Source organism: Halyomorpha halys, unplaced genomic scaffold (assembly GCF_000696795.3).
Source record: "Halyomorpha halys isolate HHAL.00 unplaced genomic scaffold, Hhal_1.1 Scaffold51.1, whole genome shotgun sequence".
Classification (NCBI taxonomy): Eukaryota; Metazoa; Arthropoda; class Insecta; order Hemiptera; family Pentatomidae; genus Halyomorpha; species Halyomorpha halys.
Genome location: NW_027108122.1, coordinates 717871 through 741720, shown reverse-complemented (window position 1 = coordinate 741720; position 23850 = coordinate 717871). Strand labels below are relative to the sequence as shown.

Sequence of the window (23850 nt, the reverse complement as noted above, 5' to 3'; positions counted from 1 at the left end):
ACCTCCATTGCCTGTGCCTCCTCCGATACCGTATCCACCTCCTACTCCATTACCGTTGCTTCCAGGCCTATTTCCTCCTCCAGAACCAAAACCACCTCCTACTCCATAACCTCTTCCTCCATTGCCTGTGCCTCCTCCTATTCCAAAACCACCTCCTACTCCGTTCCCATTGCCTCCTGGCCTAATTCCTCCCCCAGAACCAAAACCACCTCCTACTCCGTAACCACTACCTCCATTGCCTGTGCCTCCTCCAATACCGTATCCACCTCCTACTCCATTACCGTTGCTTCCAGGCCTATTTCCTCCCCCAGGACCAAAACCACTGCCTCCTCCAATACCTATACCTCCTCCTACTCCCTGGCCTCTACTTCCTTGGTCGTTACCTCCTCCAGAACCAAAACCACCTCCTACTCCATAACCGCTTCCTCCATTGCCTGTGCCTCCTATTCCAAAACCACCTCCTACTCCGTTTCCTCTTTCTCCTTGACTGTCCCTGCCTCCCTGGCCGCCTTTATCGCCTCCTGAACCGTAACCGATCCCTCCTCCATAGCCGTAACCTTCTCCTACTCCATATCCGCTACCTCCTCCATAATAACTGCCATCTTCGGGTTTGTAATATTGTTCGTAGTCGTAGTTATTTCTATACCTTGGAATTTCGTCATAGCCAATGTCATAGTCTATATATTGTCTCTGATTATTGCTAACACCGTATCCACCACCTGCTCCATAGCCGTAACCTTGCCCACCGTCACTGCCGTGTCCACCTCCGTTTCTTCTATCACCTCCTACAACACTTATAGTTAATACTACCAAATATAAATTTGAAGCAATATGTTATTGTTGAATTTACCTTGATTGTTGAAATGAGCAGCGGCATAATGGCCAGCTAAGCCCAGCAGAATAACAACCACGCTTTTCATCTCAGGACCGAATACTGCCTGCAGTATCTACTGTCTGAGAAGTACGTGTCTTGTTCATTATATGCCCGACTTAAATATGCTTGCAACACTTGTTCAAACAGCATTTTTGTTTGTCAATCTGCAGTTCAGTAATTAGATTCGAGTATTTGAAAGACCTAGTTTCGTCATATTTTATTTTAAGTTACTCAATAATTCATTATTAGAAAACTAAATAATTATTATGATATATATAAAATGATTTATATATTACTTCAAAAATTTGTCGCTGCTAGTCTCTACGATATTCTATTCACTACACTCCGGTAAGGGGGGCGAGCCTGCGTGGAGGGTGGCGGTGACTGACGGGGCCAGTTGCTACTACGCCCCCCAAGCCTCAGTCGACACCGAAACGACCTGAGGACACCCCGCCAGGAGGTGCGCCGAGAATACGACACATCAAGTAAGTAGCATGGCACCCTAGCCAGAGCACCCACACTGCAATGCCAGACAAAATAAACACACTCACAAATTCTGGAACAGGTAAAATGGGTCATGACAACGAGCAGGATGATAGCAGCATATTGTACCCAAAGTGGTCCTTTAGTTTTCTCCTAAAAAAGAAAAATAATAATAATAAAAAAAAAAAATCCTTTCTCCTTTTCATATTATTGAGTAGTCCTATTTATGAATCCTGCATCTCAATGGAAATAAGACTTTAATCATTTGATTTCTCATGTCAATAAAACAAAAAAAAGAACTAGTTAAAAAATGTTTCCATAACCTTTTAATAAATTCTAGTTTATTACATATTTAAAATAAATATTGGGAATCGAAAATTGAATCGATATCAGACATTTAAATTTAATAAAAAACTCACACCTAATATGCATTAATATCTGTAAATTACATCAGTTGATAGTAACATAAATAAAAATCTGCGCTCAATAAAGAAAGCTATTTGATAACAAGTGAATATATTTATGGAGCAGTATAGAAAAATGTACTAAATACCTAAACAATAAAAAAAATTAACTGAATGTATAATATTTTCTTCGCAGTTTTGATAAACAGTAACGTTTTACTCGTTATACGAACACTTCTTGATCTGTTACTGTCAAGTTACTACTACAGTAACAACGCGCTGAGAGACGATATATGCACGACTAAATCGAATCATAATTTTTTCATTGTTATCTTCTTTCAGATGATCGGGTTTATCAGAAGAAAGTTCTTTACACATTGATCAGTAACCCTTATAAACATGAACTTTAGGTGTAATGAATAATTCACTTATCTTATGCAAGAATTGGTTTGGTTTGCGTCAATTGAATGATAATTGTCTTATAATTATCTAAATACATCTTCATGATCTGCCTACGTTATTTTGGATGATCATGAATCATCTTGCCGGACTATCATTTCACACGATGAACAAAAATGTCATTCAAATATAAATGAAGATACAGATATATGAAATAACTTTTGCTGTTTGATTTTCTGAGATTAATGTAATAAACTAAAAAGAATGTTTTAGAAATTCTGCCAATTTAATTTCGGAAATATATATTATTCGGGTATTCAATCTAAGCGGCTTTAAAAAACCAGAAATCAATTTTAGATTTTTTTTTGAGGAATATTATAAAAATATTTTGTGGTAAAATTATATAAATTTGTTTCACCTTCTGACTTGTCATATTACAATTTATGTTTTTTTTTTATCCTGCCTTCCAGGTTACAATCAAATTGATATTGTTTTAATTTTGGCCTATTACTAAGATATAGGTAACAAAAAAATGTATTAGTAATATTGATATATGTAAAATATATATATATAAAAAAAAAACGAATTATAAATATAAATAGTATTAAAAATATTTTAATGTTATAAAAAACATAAAATGCTATACGATTCAATACTGTGAATTACCCATCATATATTATAATATAGAGATTTTAATAACCTAAGTATACAACGTTCAAAAAACTTGTTTAGTAAATATTCTATTTTTACAAGTTTAAAATAAAATAAATCAAATTGATTGATCAAATTGGATTGTTGATAAAAAGTACTTTAATTCTGACGTAAGTATAATATTTAAAAAAAACACGAAAAATATATCAGTAAAGTAGATATAAATAAAATATAACAAGAAACAAATATAAAATAAAAATTTCATTAAAAATAATTTTAAATATCATTAATTAATGTCTTAAATTCAATACTGTCAACTACTCATCACATTTAATCATTTTCAGTCTAGAATAGGATATTCATAAAAATTTTTCTCAAAATTTTCAATATTTACAAATTTAAATTAAAAACAAGTTGAATAATGAAATGAGATCATCGAGAATACAATTTGGAATGAGATTACTTGATTCAAACACATACCAGTTTTACTTTGATCCATTAATTACGAACAACAACATTAATTCAATAAATACTTCGATTTGAAAAGTAATGGATTTTAAATCTATGGAATCTGTTCAAATATTTATACAGCTGTTTTTTAAACTGTCCAGCTGGTATTGGATTTATTCGGATTTGAATAACACAGATCGTATCGGTAATTGCCAAAACGTTCACTCGTTTGTATTTATTGAGTAAACAGGTGGAAATAAATATTTTTTAAGATTAACAAAAGTCTCATTAATATTTATTTAAAAAAAAAATTATCCTCTTTTAAGTATATTATGTTGCCTTAAATGCATTACAAAGTGCTCAGTTTGTATTTCCCTGTGTTTATTTAACATTTGGAAGTTTTTAGAGTGGTAAAAAGACATTTATTCGATTTTATAACCCATTACATGTTTGTTTAATTTGTTTTGAAGATGGACTATATGTTGACCACTAAAGATTAGGTTGGTTTCTTCTCCAGGTACTCGGAATGTATATATATTTAATAACAATTATGGAGCATGATCATGGGAACAATAATCTCGGGAAAATTGGAATCAGTATAGTTGTTGATTATTGACTGATCCTCAAGAGTTTCAACAATCAATAAAATCATTAATTATTAATAAATAAGTTGTATATGAGTTCCAATAATCTTCTTGGAATTATTGAAATTGATATTAGAAATAAAAATGAAGTAAATTCATTTTACAAGTTATCGATCTATGCGTAATTTATATAGGATTTATGCCTTCCCCATTCCCAATCTGAAATGTTTTGATATATTTTTTTTATTCTTCAAATATATTATATTCTCCGGTTATAATAATAATTGTAATTTAACTGAAAAATTCCTTAGCGGGAAAAGAAGAGTTAGTAGCTACTAACATAGTTTACTTTAATAATTTAGTATTATTAAATTGCTAAAAGTATTTAAATATAATTAAATCCTAAGTCAAACTACTTGTAAAAGTATGTATTATGTTCTTTGAAACGTAAAGCAAACATTTTTAAATACATTACAATTTTACGATGTCATAGTTTGTGAAATGTAATTATGAAGTTGCATTATACGAACTATGACTATGAACTATAATTTTACGCTAGTGCGTTGTTTTGATCAAACTGCAGTAATTATTATTTTTCGTATTCCCTTCAACTTTCCTTGTTTGATATGTTTTCATTTTGATTATGCTATTACCCGTTGTGTTAGGCCAGTGTTTTCTTAATACGAGATTGGATGTTTTGAAATTTCAAAAGAAGCTCATCGGATTGAATCGCATTCTTCTATTTCGCACTCCTTATTCAAAGTATCGTATTGGTTTTGTCATCATCCACCTTGTTAAAAATAGATATATGTTTTATGTTTACTTTTATGTTATAAGTTTACATAATTAGTTTTAAAATGGAAAACAGTATATTCGTTGATACTTTATCCTGTAGGCCGACATGGTGGTATGTAAATTAGATTAGTCTCCGCGTAGATTGGACTGAACGGCATGACATTGAATGAATATATTTTACTACAGTTCTTTACTTTTAATTCCATAATAATAATTGTTCCACCGAAAGTTGGTATTGAGAGATTTTAATGTCATATTAACTTCAGTTTTCCTTTTCGGACGGTTCCAAATTATTTATAGATTCTGATTAACTGTGCGAAATAGAGCATTAATAGCGAAATGACCTATATAAAGACCGGATAATTGTTCCACACCTTATTCGACCATGACCTTTTAGGACTGTTTTATATAAAGGTTAAGGGATGTTGACATATAGCACCTTTCAAGGCTGTGTATTCTTCCATAATGAAGAGAGAGAGGTGCAAGTATGTCCCACGTGGTAGATTATAACATACCTTCCATCACTTTACTAATTTCATTTCTATTAACACAGGTGTCGTATTACATTGATTTGCCCTCGCGAATAAAGTTTTTTTTCTCTGCTGTTTCACCCAGTTGCATCTTCACCCCATAGATCAACTGGGCCTCTCAATCCAGGGGACCCCTAACTCCTGTGATCGATAATGTTAAACAATAGAATAGAGTACAAATAATGTACTGAGAAGTTTGAGAAAGATTTGAAGTACTGAAGAATTGAGAAAAATTGAAAGTACTGAGAATGCTTAGGGAAAGATTCAGCTGTTTATATGGTGTACTTAAGTATTTTAAGAAATAGGATTTGAAAAGTAATCTTATTTTGCAATGAGAAACTAGAGAGAAATAGAGGAGATCACGAAACCATCTTCTTTTCAGACTGCTAGGAGGATCATCAGCTGACGAGGAAGAAACTAGGTTAGAAACAAGTGGGTATGAGTGGTTAGAAAGTTTATCATGGAAGGATTGGTATCTGGTTCTGGCCAAATCGGCAAGATATGGAACATTGAGGTCCTGATTTATGATGGGTCCTAATTCCTGACAAAGTGTTAAGGATTTTACGAAAGGTTTTTGATTGTAAGGATTGGATACGAGATGAATTCGATGGTTTATTGGAACCCCAAAGCTTAACTCCGTTTGTCCAGATATGCCTTATTATAATCATGTAGAACAATTAATTTGCATCAAGTAATCAATTATTTTGCAATGAGATACAAAAAAATTATGTTTCAGTTGAAATATTTTACCGAAATTTTTAAGATGCTCAGTAGTGGTTTATGAGTATGTTTTTGAACTTGAAAAAAAAAAAATATTTATCGAAAAAATTATAGTACAGATCCATGAATTACCTGTCATAAAAGATATTTTTTTTTTTATGTTTATATGGAAAACTGAACTTTCTTCATTTTTTTACTTTTCATTTGTATTTGTATTAGCCAGTTTGGTAAAACATGGAGGAAAAATGTTTTACCAAACTGGCTCAAAATTTCACATTTTATGTGCAATGAAGAAAGGTAAAATGTAATCAAAACACGAATTTTACTAAATTACGAATAAAAACTTGAATTTCCAGTTTTTTTAAAGACTATCCAGTTTCGAAAACATTTTAAAATTAATTATAAACCAATGTGGTGTCTGTCGGAATTATTTAAAATGATCAACTCGATCATTAAAAACAAATCAATTTACAAGGTAAATTTATTTATATTGGAAGGCGATATAAAAAAAAAAAAGATGTAAAAAGTGTATCTAAAATGCTATTGTTGAACCGTCTTTTACTTTTGGGTGTCGATTGATAACTTAAATTTATGCAAAATAAGGTACGGTTAGAATTAATGGCTGGCCGACAGTAATCAGTTCTATCACTGGTTCCCAACCGGTGGGCTGCGGAAGGGGTTCGGCAGCTCATATTTTATGAGAACGTTTTTTTTAATAACTGTTTTATTGTTCCCTTAGCTGATGTTTTATTGTTTGAAAAAAGCTTTTAACCCGAAATGCACTTTTAATGAACCTAATTTTCAAATATTTTGGTTCAATTTATGGCTTAGTGATTCCAAAACTTGTATCAATTTGGATTACTGAGTTATATGAAGGATTGCAGTTTTATTATATATTTTGTTTGTTATTTGTATACAGTTAACAAAATATAGAATGTGAGTGTATACAGAAATTTAGGCTCTTAATTAAACCTAACAATTCAGTTAAGTGCCTGCATACTTTTATAACAAAAATCATGTATCATGGAAGTGTATAATTAAAATACGATATTAACGGTACCATTGAATCATGTTCTGCTAAAATGTTGAATTATTTTTTAGAATTCAGTTATTGAATTTCAGTTATTTGAATCAACTTCAGTTATCTTGGTTATAACTCTTGTGCTAACACTTAGATAGTGTTAACATATTACTTATCTTAAAATTATTTTGTGCAAAAAAACATTTGTATGGAAACGGAGATGAATTTGTTGTCCTTTAAATGAAAAATTCTGTACGGCCTCTTCCATCCAATTGAGCGTATTTCCATCACAGCTCGGTGGGAAAACGTCGATTAAATGGTTGATGTTTTAATCCGATCTCGGTAGAGAACAGGTTGGTATATCTTTTTTAACTTTATCCAATCATTTAGTCCTCCCGTATAACTGACAGGCTTTTTGTTGAATTAAATTAAATTTTTGAAAATCCTAACGCAGGTACTTCTATCATTCTGTACTTCTGGAATATTTTTACTATATAGATAAAGATACTTTCGCAAGTTCAACAGTGATTGCAAAATATTATCTTTTATAGATTTTTTTTATTGCTATTAATTCAGGTGTTCGGTCGTAAAAAATGGTAACTGAAAAATGATAACTTTAATGATGTTAAAATGTTTCTTAATTAATTTATTTTATCTTCAGTCAGCATTAACTTACCAGAACTTAATATCAACATTATTTTTCAAAGACAGCTTATTTCCAAAAGATTCTATCAACGATTGCTGAAATCAACAATAAAAAACCGGTGATGCCAACAACTTTTTTTCATAAATATGTTACCACGTTTGTTGACCGAATTTCTGAATTTATTTGTTTTTCAATCAACTTTTTTAATCGAGTTTTTGATTCTGAATTTCCATGTGTACAAAGCATCGGAAAATCGTATAGTTTTTCTTATATTCCTGGTTATTCAAACTAAACTAAATTTAATTTTTTTTTGTAATCGCAACTGTAAAGGCTGAGTAGTAGAGCTCCATAACTAAGGTTGTTTCCCCCTTATTTTTATTTGGAAAGCCGATGAAAAGTTTTCATTAATATTTAAAATACGGGAATGAGTGGCGGGTAGGAAGAAAAAAATTGCGAAAATGTCTAACCAGACACCCACTGGTGTAACCAATCACGTACAAAACCCTCTAACTCAATTTGGAGAGGCTCTAGCGCATAAAAAATAAATAAAGTAGAAAATTGTATGTTTTTTTTTTATGTCTAGAAAACAATCCGAAAGTACAGTTTTGTTCATTTGTTTCTAAGAGACAAGTTTGCAATTTCTGAAATCTCAAAAATCGGGTCCTAGATGTCATGAAACAAATATCCGAGTTATGCACCCCAAATCCGCTCCGATGACCAACAATGTTGAAGTAGTGCAAAAGTCTACTATTTTATTCGAAAATAATACAAAACTGTGTATATTCCACTTCACTTATCATACCATTGCACGGTATCCCGAAAGGGTTCTGATGAAGTCAAATATTATTCAATTTATTCAGAAATGACTATCCGAAATTAAAAAGTTTTAAGATAGCCCTCTTTGCCGATGATACCGTGTTATACTCCCTATTTTACCGAAATGACAAAATCGCTTAAAAGAAGCTTTCAAAGAAACATCGAAGAACCTTAAAACTGGACGTTACCTCTACATTAAAAAGAAGCAGTCAAGCTTCTGTTTTTTTAATGTAGGTTTCTTTCCTCGAACTTAATTAAATGATATTCCTATCGAATTTGCCTATTTCGTAAAATGTTTTCAATAAAATAATACTTAATCAACAAACATATTAATTGGAAATGAGAAAACTGTTAATCTCGGAAAACTATTTATTACAGTACATCCAATTTAACAACAAATTATTAATTACTTTTTTTAATATAAAAAATCTATTTATTTTTTTTTATCACAGTTATCGGCAGTAATCAAATATTGGAATGACAACCAGCAAATTTTCTAATTTCTAAATAAAATAATGAATTCTAAGACAGTAGACAGGAAATTATCTTTCATCCTGCTGCTTGTTAGATTCATGTTGGTCAGGCCATATCTCTCATTAATTCGCTTTATGTCGGCATAAGTTATTATAAAATCTTTGAAGAGTCATCATGTGTTAATCGAATGTTAGTTGGTATATGTTAGTATAGCCAATCACCTATTAAGCTGCTAAGGTATTTTCAGTAGTAATATTTTTACTTTGAAAATTTCAAATTTGGTCGGGAATTCTTTGCATTAATGTTTATCTCTTAGTAGTACTTCCGTATGAGTTTAAGTATGTGTATGTGTTTTATCTCTGCTTACGTTTCATTCCAGAAGATTTGAAAAAAGTGAGATAAGTAGCTCGAAAAATATAAAAATATTAAAAGCGGGATCGGCCGAAAATTGGTTAATTTTAATGTACTGTCTGTATGCCTGAGGAATTTGGTTGTAGTCAATATATGGCAAAGGTTGTAGTAATTAATGAATAGGGGGATCAAGTTTAACGGTGTAATATAGTTTAGTTATTTTGTTTAGTAGTTTTAATATAAAAAAAACTGTTATTGCTGGGACTTGTATAAAAATTGATTTACAACATAATTAATAGGTACTACATAATTAATTTATCTCCCTATTATGTAAACAAATTTTTAGTAATCACAGTTTTCTTTCTTCTAAGTCGCCTAGAAAGTTTTATTTTAACAAATACAAATATATATACGATAAAGATACATATATACAGTCTAATACAATAGTATAACGAGGCAATCCTTCCCGGCCAACCCGTCACACTAAAACCCCGCTAGCGGTGGTCCTATATCACTTTTGAAACATTTACTTAAAATGCAAGAGGTGACTTAAGATAATCATATCGAGCAATATTTAAAAAGTGAATAAAATTGAAAAAACGGCGTGAGGTTTAGTATCTGTTTGAATAGAATAACATGTGTTGAAAATTTAAATGATTTTGCCAGATTTTCTCAGTTAATGGTTAATAATTTTTAAATCCCGAATATTTTTATAATTTTTGTGTGCTGTTGTATTCGTTTTTCGTTTTAATTTGGTATTTTTGGATCGAACTCGACATATTTTTTTGCGAATCCATCTAGGTATTTTTTTTTTTAGTAGAGTAATGTATACTTATATGAATTACACAGTTGAAGTGCCACTAGTTTTTTTTTAGTGTTAGATTCCAGAATGATATAAAAATATATTGACATTTAATACGGTAGTCACTACGAAATGCATTGTGTGATAAACACAATAGCATTTATTTTATTTGTGTGTATGATTTATCATGATCCTTATTCCGTTAGAAATCACAGACAGCGATGATAAATCATTTCTCTTTCTTGCTGTGGGTAATCTGAACTAATGGAGCAGAAAATAATTTATCATCTTTTTTGTTTCCTCAAATATGTTAGAGCTAACTGTGATCGGTCACAACTTTGTATCTACACCTTACTGTATATAGATATATTTTTTTTGTTTAAAGATTTTTAAAAATATAATTGTAAGAAAAGTTTCTCCTAATTGCAACATTAGTTTATACATTTTGTGTTTTTTAAGTATTAAGTTATTAAAATTGTCGAAAAATAAATTTATAATTTATCGATATGTGATCAATGGTACAATACCACATTGTATCAGAGATCATCTTGGCTCGTTAAAATCTTTCACCTACAAGTTTGATTAATATAATAAGCTATCTATTTAAACAAAAACTCGTGTTTTATTGTTTCATTACAAAAAGAAATAAGCTCATATTAAATTATAACATAATTTTTATTTGTATATGTATTTACACAACAATAAGAAATTTATATATTAGAACTAACTAGCAATTACAAATTTATACATGCTAATTAAATTTTTCCAAAAATAAGATTACTTTATCCTTTTACGTAAAGATAGAAAAGTCTGCTTCAAACTACAGTTGCCCATAGGTTCTACTTGGCCCTTTTATTTCAACTAGGATAGGCAATTTTATTAATATATCTTTTGCTACAACATCACATATTTTCTCATAATAGGAGTATTCATGATCTTTAGTTTAACATGTTAAAGCGTGTTAAATGGGAAAACTCATGTTAAATGGTAAAAAATTGCCTTCTTTTGCCGTGGTAAAACGAAATAACATGTAACATGGCTGAGAGTCTGTTAAATGGAGAATGACGTCTCACAACAGACCAGTTGAGCTCGCCACCATTTTTGTTTATTGTGTCAGGTTAGTTCTTTCGTGTTTGTGCTAGCACAAATAGCATACCCCTGTTATTAAATCACAATGGATAATTTTAATAATACAACGGAGAAGAAAAACAGAAGAGGTATTAGCAGATCGCTGTAGGGGTTTGTGTTGTATAGGGGGCGATTTGAATTTGAAAAGGAAAGGATTGCACAAAATTGCTGGTATTTCTAATTCGTCTATAGAATATATTTGTGGTATCCAAAATGATATTTATCTCTGGAAATTATTTTTTCTTAGCTAGTGTACTGAATTAGCGTGCTCAAAGAAGCTTAAGTATGTGTGGAGGGTCCCTGGACATTAGAGAATCACTGGCTATGAGAAACCTGACCAGCACTCAAGAAGTGGGGCTGAGCTACCTTTAATGATGCCAGGACCTTCCATAGGTAGCGTAAAGAGATCTTTGATAGGACATGGATTGGACCATTAGTTACTAAACTCTTCACTCATAGAACCAAATGACTGCTAGGCTTATATGAAAATGAACTCTAATTACTAATAGGAGTACGCACAGACCATTGCAGACTTAAAGACATTTAAAGATTTGTGGAGTTGTTGGTGATGTAACTTGTCATTTATGTGGACAGGCTCCGAAAACTGCTGTACATTACGTAGCAAACTATGACCGCTATTTGTTACTGAGTTATTATAGTCCTCTGGCTCTAATAGAATCCTAGAACATGCGGCTTCCCCTATTGGATGGCGCTCTCTTTTGAATTTCATTAAGAAAACCAAAAGATTCGACATGGAGCAATAATTGGTTGTAAAGTACTATTCAAGTGGTGTTTTTTAGGATTGACAAAAATGACCAATAAGCCCACTTGCAGTACTTGTTCTCGCCTCTTGTACCATTAGTGCACTGAAGCCTCAAATCTTTCACTTAATTATGCCAAAAAAAGTTGTCCCTCTTCAGATGTCGCTCTTTTAAAATTGTTTTCTTTCATTCTTTTTTTCATGTCCATTTATATATTTATAAACATGATCATTGATCAGTGATTTGGTTTGTTTTGATCGAAGGTTTGTTTTGTGGTTTGTTGTGATCGTTTCGCTAAAGAGAGCCTCTTCATCTCAGCTGTAATTTAAAATTGGAAACTGCCTTAATAAATTACACTCCAATAAATATTGATTCTGAGAGAACCTAAGCCACCAAATTCTAAAAAATATGGCAAACAATATATTTTAAGTTTTACTTACCACCCTTCTTGGAGGTCGGAGTGAAATCGGAGACAGTCGAGCTTGTACCATCTCTTCCGATCACAGTCATATGTACACGGCTTTGTTATATTTTGTTAAACTGTTGTATTCTTAGCAAGAATAAATTATGTCTTTATTGTACAAATTTCATTATTCAAGACTCTTTAAAATAAGAATTTTTATTGCAACAGAAAAATAAAAATTTAATGTTTGAAATTTTGGCCTTACGGGGTGGCAAGTGATAGTTGTGTAATGGGCGCCCTGCAACAGATTTTTTAGTTTTTATTGATTTATATCAAAGTTTAATAAAGATAATATTTTATCTTTCTAACTTTTTTGTGAGATATATTCTATGTTTATTATTTTTTGTGTAGGAGAAGTGAAAGAGTTAGTGGATAATTTGTTTTTGAAAAAGTCCGGAATAGGGGGTGGACGAGTAGAAAATCGAATTAACCCTGCTTATCGGGTGTCAGCCTAAACCTCTTAAGCTTTCCAATTTAATAATTGCTAAACTACCACTGTCAATATGCCTTGCCGTCCTTAGGCTCTTTATTCACTCCCGATAATTGGGTTTTTTCATTAGTTTATTAGTAATTGGACCGTCAGGAGCTGAGGTGCGATAAGAATCAAATTGATTTTCCTTGCAGTGTTCCTAAGGTTTTACCAAAAAACGTTAGTAAGATAAAAAAATCTAAACGTTTCTGATAGTTCGAAGGCCGGTAGGAAACAAAATAAAGTTATTTATTCCTAGTTTTAATTGCATTGATGAAAATTATATATATAGTTAATAGTAAAATTAATAACTCCGCCTACCATAGTTGGTGGCTGTTTCAAAATGAAGGTTTTTCATTCGGAGTTCCATATCCATAAAATGGAAACTATTACTCCTACGAACGACCTAGATATGTCTATCGGATCTCTATTGAGGTGTAATAACAGGAGTAGGAGTTTCTCATTAAATTCACCAAAATCAGAGAATTTTGATTTCCTGTTCGAAAAAAAAAAAAAAAAAAACAACGTTTGCTTATGAAAAACTATATCTCAGGTAAATTGATCCTTGATGCCTATTAGTACCCAAATTAAAGCTAGCTGAATGTACTATAATGTATTCGATGACGTTTATCTTCATAGGAGGTGTAGTTTCCATAATACGATTTAAACTCCATGATTTCATTAGCGTCTCTTCGTCAAACTATGCATTAATTTTTTTTTTAATCGCTGGTGTTGCTATTACATAGAACTCTTTTGATACATTTTCAGCATGTCGGTAGCTATACCAAATATATTTTATTAGTAATGGAACTCCGTGATTTCGCCTAGTGTCTCACGTCTTTTTGTCAAATACAGGGTTTTCGGGAAGCCTTAATTTTTGTTTTAAATCGCTGGTTTTGCTATTGCATATAACTGTTTAGATACGTTTTCAGCATGTCGGTGTCTATACCAAATATATTTTAGTAGGAATTGAACTCCGTGATTTCGCATAGTGTCTCACGCCCATTTGTCAAATACAGAGTTTTCGGGAAGCGTTAATTTTGCGGAAGTTTTCGGAGACTGTTAGTCTTAAATCGCTGGTTTTGCTATTGTATATAACTGTTTAGATACGTTTTCGGCATGTCTTTAGCATTAAAAAACGAACTTTAGTAGGACCAGAACTCCGCTATTTCGATCAACGTCTCATCACCTTCCGTCAAAATAACAAGGACCTTGCGTCACTATTCTTGGCTACCGTTTTTTCCTGGTTTAATGACCAGAACTTTTTGTTTTACTCTATAACTAATGCAAAGGAAGCCAGAGCTGTCAAACGTTGGTGAATTTATACTAAAAGATGCATAGCGTGAAGAAGACGTTTTAATTTTTTTTCCCCCTTAATGGTCCGAAATATCAACTCAACCTATCAGGAGCTCCCGAACTATTGAAAAGGAAGCCAGAAAATCACAAAATCTTCTGAGTTTCCTCCTAATGATACGCCAACTTCACATACACCTTTTCGTGCAAAAGGTACGTAATTTCGACGAAAGATAAAAGGCAAAATTGTTAGATATGTCAATTCCCTGTAAAAAGTTTTCTTCCTAATTTAGAATTATTAATCGTATGAGTTCGGCATGATAATTAGGATGTAGTGATGGGTTCTTAGAGGAAATTGAATTCTTATTTAATTTTTTTTAGGGTTGTTATAGTCATTCTGAAAAATTTGGTATTTATTAATGTAATAAATAAATAATTTAATTAGTAAACCCTTCGTTTTTTAAAGCATTTCGTGAACATAAATCACGATTTTTTAAATAGCTTTCCAGGTTTTTCCCCCTGACTTCCAGAAAAATATATTTCTTGACTTTTCCCGGTTTATTTATAAAAAAACAAATTGTAAAATGTTTTACTTATGTTTTTCTGCTATAATTTCTGTTCTGAAACTAGCGAGAATTAATTTCAAATTAAAGTATGCTGGTAAGTTAAAAGTTGAGTGGTGTGCGCACAGAACTTGATTGATCAATTAGAAGCATCACCTCTTCGTAAAAAAATCTTTAAATTATTATGCTAAAAACTCAACTCTCTGTAAATGATTATAGGGAAATGGAGAACTTTTCAAGAAGTTGTCAAAGATGTTTGCTGGCCTGAAAATGAGGAAGTTACTCTGGTACAGTGGATTCTGACTAATCTGGACTGTTCCATAATTCGAACTACCCCTCGAAAAAAAATGAAAATATTGAAAAATAATTTTTATGTAAACGGAGGACCGTTATAGGAGGAGCGGGACGGTCGAAGGGAGTAGTACTGTAATTGTGTAGTACGGTCACTGAGTCAGACAATAGTATAGTAAAGTTAGGGATTAAAATGAGGAATTCGGTGATTCTTCTAATGCCCATAGAGCTTACTCTCAGAGAGGACCAGATCGGTTCTTTTGCTGAGACAATGATTTATTTTTTATTTGAATAAAACTATTATTTATTTCATACCTCTTCCTTGCTTTTATGATATTGTAAACGATTTCAATTGTGCTGTTTCACAGATACATTTCCAGAAATTTTTGTTTTTGCATACATTACTTGATTCTTGATATCTCTTACGCATATTTGTTCATTTTATCCAGCTGATGCTGCTCCTTATTTTGAGGGTTTTTCTTTTCCCATTTTCATTAATTCTTTCAATCTTTCAATTATTTTTTATGGCTTCGTACCATCGCCGAGAAACTAATGGTGGTTTTAGATTAATAATAAACTAACAGAGCGCAATTTTCTGTATGTAATCAGACAAATTTTGATATGCTGTCGTTTTCTTTCAAGTCCTGTCTTATTGACGCATCAAGTAAGATTATTTCTTTTTTTCAGTTTAAATTCTAAATGAGTTTTAGTTGTATGTTATTGTATTCTCCACTTTACATATACCTCTATGAAATTTTTATCACTGTTTAGGGAACTTAAAACCCCATATTTACAAACGATTTCAATAATACTTTTTAGGATAGATACGTGTCCAAGAGTCCTAGCCAAAAAAATCTAGAAACTGAAAAAAATGTATATAATTTTGATATTATCGTAATCCGTATAATGCATGTATTCAATGATTTGATTTTAGCATCTTTTGAGACTTTTCGATATGAATTTTCATTTAAATTAGAAATTGTTGAAGGATATTTATTTTTTGCCGATGGTACCGCGTTCAAGAAAAAAATTCTGAATTTCTTTCAATTTTATCCAAATCCAACAAAAATATAACGTGTGAAAAAGACGAATTTCCACTATTCCAAACCATACAGTATCTTTTAGATCTTCTTCCTCTATAATGGAGAGGGATTAGTTTCAATTAAAGAAAAACTTTAATTTATAACTCCCAAATGTTTTATTTTATAAACTCTAACGTCCTGAGCTTTCACTTTTAAAGGTTTGTTAGGTGTTGAAGATTTCTCTGTTTCAAAATTGAGAACTTTGAGACTTCAACTACTTTATTTAGCTTCTCTGTTTAATAATATATAAAACTCGACTCCAGGACAGGAAGATGTACCGGCAGACACACGAGCGATGTACATCGAAGAGTACTTCATTTATCTTCGGCAGTTCGCCTAAATCGGGCCCGTCTATTTCTGTCCTGGCTCCCTCAAGTGTGTTATCTGTCACCCGCTGGAGTGGATCCGCCTATATTGGGTTTTGGCCGACTCTGTTGGCCAATTTTGTCAGAATTTCCGGTCAATGAACTCGAATAAATACTCTTCCTGATTAAATTGTCATGATCATGATATTTTTCAAATGATATATTATTAGGATAAAATGAGATAAATTATTTATCTGTAATACATAAAATTAATTTTTAAAAAGTTCTCGTATAAATGCCAATTTTCCCTTTGGAATTTTAATGGTATATTTATATGTTATTTTTAAAAGTCAACACTGAATTAGACTGCTCAACACGTAATTTGCGTAGGCTTTAGTCACTTACTCATACTTGAACGAAGCCCTTGATACTGAAGGATGTGGGGCCTCCCCGAAATGAAAGTTAACTCCTGATCGACCCTGCGCAATTGTAGATTCAAGGTTACTAAGGTGTTGTCTCAACAACCTCGTATCATGATAATGACTGAACCTAAGAACCTTCTAGAGTTGTAGTGGTATATTTTAATTATTATTTATTTTCTATTTTTTACTTAGCTATTTATGATTAGTGATTACCTAATAAAAATATCATTCTATACATAAAGTGCATTTGATATTGATTTTATAAATGTTCTAGTTTTTAATTTGTAATATTCTTCTTTTTTTCTTTTCCTACATATTCATCGGTTTTTTTTAAAATCGGTATTGTTAGTATTGATATAAAAACGCAAAAAAAAAACATTTTTATCTGCGCTTGGATCTGAAACAACTGAATTTATAAATTTGTAAGTGTTAAATATAGAAGTTTTATCATTATAATATTCAAGGAATTGCATAAACGTCATATCACTAAACATGAAACGTATTTTTGTATGTCCTGCATATAGAAAGACCCCAATTCTCTGTTTATTACCTCGGTTTCTGATTGTAACGTTGTGAGCATTAAAGAGACGATTTTGTTGCAGCTATCTAGAACAAAATTGATATCTTTGTTCTATTGATGTTAAAAAATACTAATGTCTTTATCCCGAAACCATAAATATTTTAGTAACATCAAAAACTTGGTCGATATTCAAATTTGAAGGTTCCCTTGGTCTTCAGAATAAGTATATTTAAATTTTATTATTTTTATCAGTAATAATTCAAAAATGATTAAATATTTTAAGAAGTATTTTATTTAATATTTATTTATTTTTTTGAAGAAGGGTATAGGATGTTATTTCCATGTTTTGAATTAGTCTTAATTACTTTATTGGGATTCTTTGTTCTTTAGAAGGTAATAATGCATTTTAGTCGTAGAAGAACTGCGATCTCTTAGAGTTTCAGTCCACAATAGAGGATTATTGATCCCAATTACAAGGAAGTCACCTATTGTCAAATAATTGATTTAATACTTTCGTTGGAAAATGTAGTGATAGATAAATCAAAATAGTGTCATTAAGGGTTAAAGTTTTTACTCATGTTCAATAAACATAAGTTAGAAGGCTTGGGTCTTATAAGTTGAAGTTTTCCGAAAGTAATAGATTCAAATAGTGACAATGGCTCATTAAAATAGTTGTCACTATTTGAGTTTTTTTTACCGCACTTGGAGCTTATCCCATTTATTTGAAAGTAATAGATTTTTTTTGTCTTCAGCAGTATGCTTTTACTGTCATAATCATTGTGATGTACATACATTTTTTCATACCTTATTTCTTTTCTTTTTTTTCTAAAGTGTGCAAAAAAAAATTCTTAGAACAGAATTGGAACATTGTATCACGTTCCATAAACAATGCAATATATATTTTTTAATTATAGTTCTATGTTTTTACGGTTATACTAATCATTTTATATATCTGTGACAATTTTTCCATGTTTTCATAACTCAATTTTGTTTTATCCATGGAGTGTTAAAAAAATCTTCAAAAAGTATTGTATCTAAAAATTAATTATAAAATTATTATGTTTATTCCTTGATATTATTCCATTCGTCAAAAAGTCAGTAAATCAGAGGGAACATTTCTAAGAGGAAGGAAAGAATAACAAACATAAGAGAAAAGTAAACCAACTTGTAAAAGTCAAATCATTCCAACTATGCGTGCGAACCTTTACCAATGGGATTAGATTTTTCTGACTCATTGATTTTTTTTGCTCGAATAGATGTCCCCTTTTTTGGGGGAGAATCTTCAATTTAAGTAGCTTCAACGAATTGATAGGAAGGGCCTGAGAAAATGTGGTATGTATTCAAAGAAATGAATTGGCTAATTTTATAAGGACTGATTCTGTTTAGGTATTTGTTTATTTTTATCATTACATGAGTTTTCTGGTTGTATAACAGGCCTATGAAAAACGTTCGTTTTTCGAAAAAGGGTGGAAAAGCAATTGAATATTAAAACAAAATAATCAAATCTTTAAAAATATTGAGGATTAGATGGCATATTTCATACTTTATATAAATATCAGTATATATATTTATATATATATTCTATATATCAGTCTGAGATATCTCATTGGTATCGGGAAACCCCTATTCAATAAGTTCTGGAAATCGATAGTCATAAAATGTTTTTACAGTTACACAAACTTCATCTTTCTTCAAGATAAACACTCTGGGTGCTTTGAATTTAGTGAAAACTATGTAGAATTTTCAAAAGGTCTAATCAGAAAGAAACTTTAAACAGGTAGGTTAATTTTTATACCTCATTTGACTTTGTTGTAATTTTCTTAATCATTTAAGTTTTAAAATCTGCTCTTCATTGCATCTTCCTTAAAAATAGTTATTTAATCAACAGGTGTTTAAGATGGTTTTCCCCTGTCTTGGATGGCGGACTGAATTTATGATAGCAGTGAAAATCTCCGATTCTGACGAAACAAATATTTTTCGTTATCTGTATGAGTACAAAGCTTCTCAACCGCTGGTAGAGAGGAAACAAAAAAAAAAAAAAAACCTAAACAAATTCTTTTATTTTTTAAGATAAATTAAAAATATATTGTTCTAAGGCTGAGGTTAAAATTAATTGTGAATTTGAATTTAAATTGAAGATTTAAGAAGATATAACACCATATTCAAGGATATACCTATTTATTCTTATTAAGACCCTCAGTTTTGCCAGCTTACGTTTTGAATACTGGGTTTTGGAAAATTTGTTAAAAATAACCAGTGAAATTGAAACTTTCTGGACAGCTCTGAAATATTTATCTGTGGATATTTTTCCTTAAACACCTCGCTTCTCTCACCGCTCTGGAAAATCTAGAATTAATATTTATGAAGAATTTTTCTTTTCAGTTCTTTTTCACGTTCATCCTGATTAAGATTTTGGACACAAAAATGGTTGAAATGAACTTAGTATATATTTTGATCGTGGTTCGAATAAAAGTAGTTTAACTTCTGCGTGACTAACAACAATGAAAAACAATGAAATATAGAGTTACAAATATACCCTTCCCGTTAGTTTAGGCGCCATTTTGAACATATTTGACAGCTAGTATTCTTCTCGAATTTTTAGATGTATGTATTAATACCTTCAAAAATATATGTAAAATTCAACTTGTGCCTTATAGTGCATACCCGCCATCATGAAGTTATTTGACTGTGGTATAAATTTAATTATTTATTACTGTAATAGATCATTGACTTGTTGACGCTGTGAATTTAGTAGAATGACATTTTGGTGAAATTACTGGTCTTGGTAGGGAAACAAGTGGAAGTATTCCCTTATAATTTTAACAATTTATTATTGAGGTTTCTTATACAATTGATTTATTATAATGATAAAGAGGTATAAATTTGGCGTTTTATTAGTATTTTTTAAATTTATTATCTCAGTTTTAATTTTCAAAGTTTTTTATACATTAAAATGGAATATAAAAGATTTGATAAGATAGAATAAAAATTATTTTGCTAATGTATTTATTTATGAAGTCATTTTTAAATATGCGTAAAATTAGATGATTGCCTAGCCGGTGAGTTTATGCAGTAAGCACATTCTTAGTTAAAATTTACACGCCGATGGCAATCAGCGAGTGTGGAAAAACGATTTAGGGGTTAAGGACGGCCCTGTTTACGTTCCAGCAACATTCAGCAAACATACGTTGAACCTGATCCCAGCCAATTATCGCGTTTTACGACGCGTGCACTACAGGAAAGTTATATTTTATTTTCACCTGCAGCTGGTTAAACAGGATATGAAGGTTGCCTTATATACAAATATGTTATGACATTTCATTGTCGTGTGCAGTTAAAGTAAATATTATACTTCATTTATTTGTACAAATATTAATTTAAGGTATATGTGTTTCAGTATTTGTTGATAAAACAAACCTTTATCGGATGCGTGTAAAAAACAAACACTTACAAGGATGTCAAACAATTTATTTATATAATATAATGTTGAAATATAAAATGTAATTATTTGTTTAAATAAAGTATTGAAAACCGCTAAAAATTAAAGTTATTTTAGCAACTTTCTCGCATTATATTAGTGATAACAAACTATAAAAACATGTTAGAATGATTATGTAAAACCTAAACAAAAATATCCAATGTGTCTATTTTTAGAAATTTCCTTACTGTATCTGATTAGATAGTCTAATACTGTATAAGGATATACTAATAATTACTAACTGGTGGGCTGAAAGAGCCTTGGTGCTGACCACAGGATGTTCCCGCAGGCATAATTTATTGGTAGAATAATTGTATTTATTATATTTCCTTATTATAAGTTGTTTAACTGAAAGGTTTTTAAATTTTTTTTCATTTGATTTTATTCCCCCATTTCAGCCATTTCTGGTGTGCAGTGATGTCAACAGCAGTTAGGTAGTACAACGCATGGTATTTACATATGGCACTGTTGTTAATTAAATAACGTACTTTGTTTTTATTTCTTACATAATTGAGGACTCATTTATCTTTGAGATCGCTTATGGGGTAAAGGTTTACAATGGTACAATTCTAAATGCGCCGTAATGGGGGAACTGCACCCTCTGTCCCCCATCCTAGTGTCACCAATACCGGTCCCAGTGACCCCCTGGGCTCCCTTTTCCCTCTATTTCCCAGATTACCTCTTGGCTGGGTGACTCCTACAAGTCGGACATCCCCTATTCTTACTTTCCGCTTTGCAATCTTCGCATTCTGGGAGCTACTTCTCAATCCTCTTTGGACACTCCTTGGCAATGTGTTTTTCTATACCCCACCAGTTCCTTCTCGCATCTAGCGATAGTATGTCCATACACCTGACATTTCTGATAGAAGGGTTAGGTTCATGAAGTCCCTAATATCAATGTATATACATAATCCTCCAACCATGCTTTCCATCAGTGTCTATCCACCATCAGTGCCGTGCTAACCATTGTGGTTCTCACCGTGGGATGGACCTCAACCTCCCAGCTTCTTCAAAGCCCTCCTCTCTCAGCATTCGAAATTTACGAGCCGAAAGACATAAAGGCATTTTTAAGGAACAGAATCCGAAAAAGTTGGGATTCAATGTGGGCCGCCGTACCACTCACCAATAAATTGAGAAATGTAAAAAAAAAATACACAAAAGTGGACAAGTGCCATAAGGGGAAACAGAAGAGAAGAAGTGGTTGTTGGAAGAGTAAGAATAGGACATTCCAAATTAACTCACCTTCACTTAATCACAAAAGAGGACCAGCCTATATGCCAAACCTGTCATTCCCCATTATCAATAAAGCATATAATTGAAGAATGCCCATCATTTCGTCAAGCCTTCGAAAATAATAAAATTCCACGAACAAGAGAATTGGCCCTTAAAGACTCAGAAGAATCCATAGACAAAATAATAAAATTTCTCAAAGAAACACAACTTTATACTAAAATATAATCCACCAATACCGACCAGTGTAAAAAGGAAATAGTCTACATTCAACTATCAAATTTCAAAGTCAAGAAGATAGATGAAGTAAAAAGGGTGTAATAACCTAGATGTTGATCGCTCTGAATAAAAATCTAATCTAATCTAATCAGCATTCGAAAAAAGTACGCACCCACTCGTTTTAGTTTCATTTGACTTCCCGAAACTCAACTTTCCAAGTGTTCTCAGATTACGTCTTCAAGGTCCTCGCCACTCCAAGCGTGGGGAACCGGTCTACCTTCTAGTTTTAGTTTCTTCCTCTTTTCCAGGTTCACCTTCTGGTCTTTGTCTTTTAGAGCTTGGACGTTTGGTAACATCCTCTGGCCCGTTCGACTTTACAAGAACCGTTTTAGTCTAGCTTACACCTAAGATTTTCGCGGCTATACTCATGTCCTACAGATTTTTTCTCAGTTGGTAGCCCTTCTATAAGTTTCGAGAGTTCTACCCTGCATCACCCTTGATCGTAACATTATTAGGAGCCTTCTTCAGTTGCAGGCTGACAGGACGGTTTGTCGCTCTAGTATACCTAGCTATTTCGCAGAAGTTTTTTATTCTATTTTTGTATTAATACTTTTAAACCTGCCAGGTTAATCGGATAGATATTTTTTCTTCTACTACTGCTGAACTAAATTGGACAGGTATAACAAAGATATCAGAAAGTTTGTTTTTGAAAGAATGGACCATAACTAGATTAGTATAAATTATTATTAGATACCAAAGATACTTTTCAAGAAATAATTTTTTTTTTTTGGTAATTTGAATGATATTGGATTATAAAGAATATAGGAAATTAATGGGATAGAAATACTTAAAAGTAGATAAGATTCTTTTTTTGTACTTTATTTTGAATATTTAAAAATAATCGTGATGAACTGATTTAACCACTGCCTTTAACTAAATTATATTTCGTTAATTATCTTGTTTTTCTGATAGCGAAGATTCTTTTGGGATGCTATAAATAGCGTTGTTTCCTTTAGAAATCGCTCTTTTGAAACATTGAGCAGTAAAATGAAATCGTTCCGCAAGGAAACGTGAAACAAAGACTTGGAAAGAACAATTGAGGTTTAACTTCAGTGGCTTATTTAAGGGAGGACTAATTCCATTTTAAGTTTCCCCTTTGTTGTGAGATGTTAGTGTTGAACATTATGCCTTGCGCCTTAAATCTCTTCAAATAAATATGCTTTAAAACTTTGGGCACCTCAGAAAATGAGGGATTTCGCCTTTTCAAAAATATGGTATGAATTTGAAAATAAGTATTTAGTACATAAGCGTATTCTTTGAGATTATTAAGATAATTTGTTAAGTCTAATATTACTTTCATTTATGAAATTAATAGGAAGGGGAAGTAGAGTGATCGTGAAACATTTTGAATTCCAGTTTTCGACGAAATTACAATAAAAGAGGCCAAATAATAAAGTCTCACAATATGCTCTGTATATGAACAGCCTAGATCAAAAACGAAACTGAAATCACATATTTAAGACAGGTGTATGCCAGGTATCTAACGTTAATAGGAAGTCCATTTATTTAATGTTACTCATAAAAAAATTGATTCTTTCTGTCTGTTTTTTTTTTTTTTTTTGTGTT

General features: G+C 31.6%; 2 protein-coding genes across 4 annotated transcripts in view; one reads left to right on the top strand and one right to left on the bottom strand.

Moving 5' to 3' along the window:
- LOC106690457 (uncharacterized) overlaps positions 1–967 on the bottom strand; it is a 5984-nt gene extending 5017 nt beyond the window's left edge. Inside the window, exons 1-2 of the mRNA XM_024360409.2 lie at positions 851–967; positions 3–785 (exon numbers count right to left, since the gene is read on the bottom strand). Of these exons, the coding sequence (XP_024216177.2) occupies positions 3–785; positions 851–920 (853 nt within the window). The 5' untranslated portion in view covers positions 921–967. The remainder of the gene's footprint in view (positions 1–2; positions 786–850) is intronic.
- A 229-nt stretch (positions 968–1196) lies between these two features.
- Positions 1197–23850, top strand: part of LOC106691081 (uncharacterized) — a 597463-nt gene continuing 574809 nt past the window's right edge. For all 3 annotated transcript variants that reach the window (XM_067046502.1, XM_067046501.1, XM_067046500.1), the window contains exon 1: positions 1197–1359. The gene's annotated coding sequence lies outside the window, so the exon portion shown is untranslated. The remainder of the gene's footprint in view (positions 1360–23850) is intronic.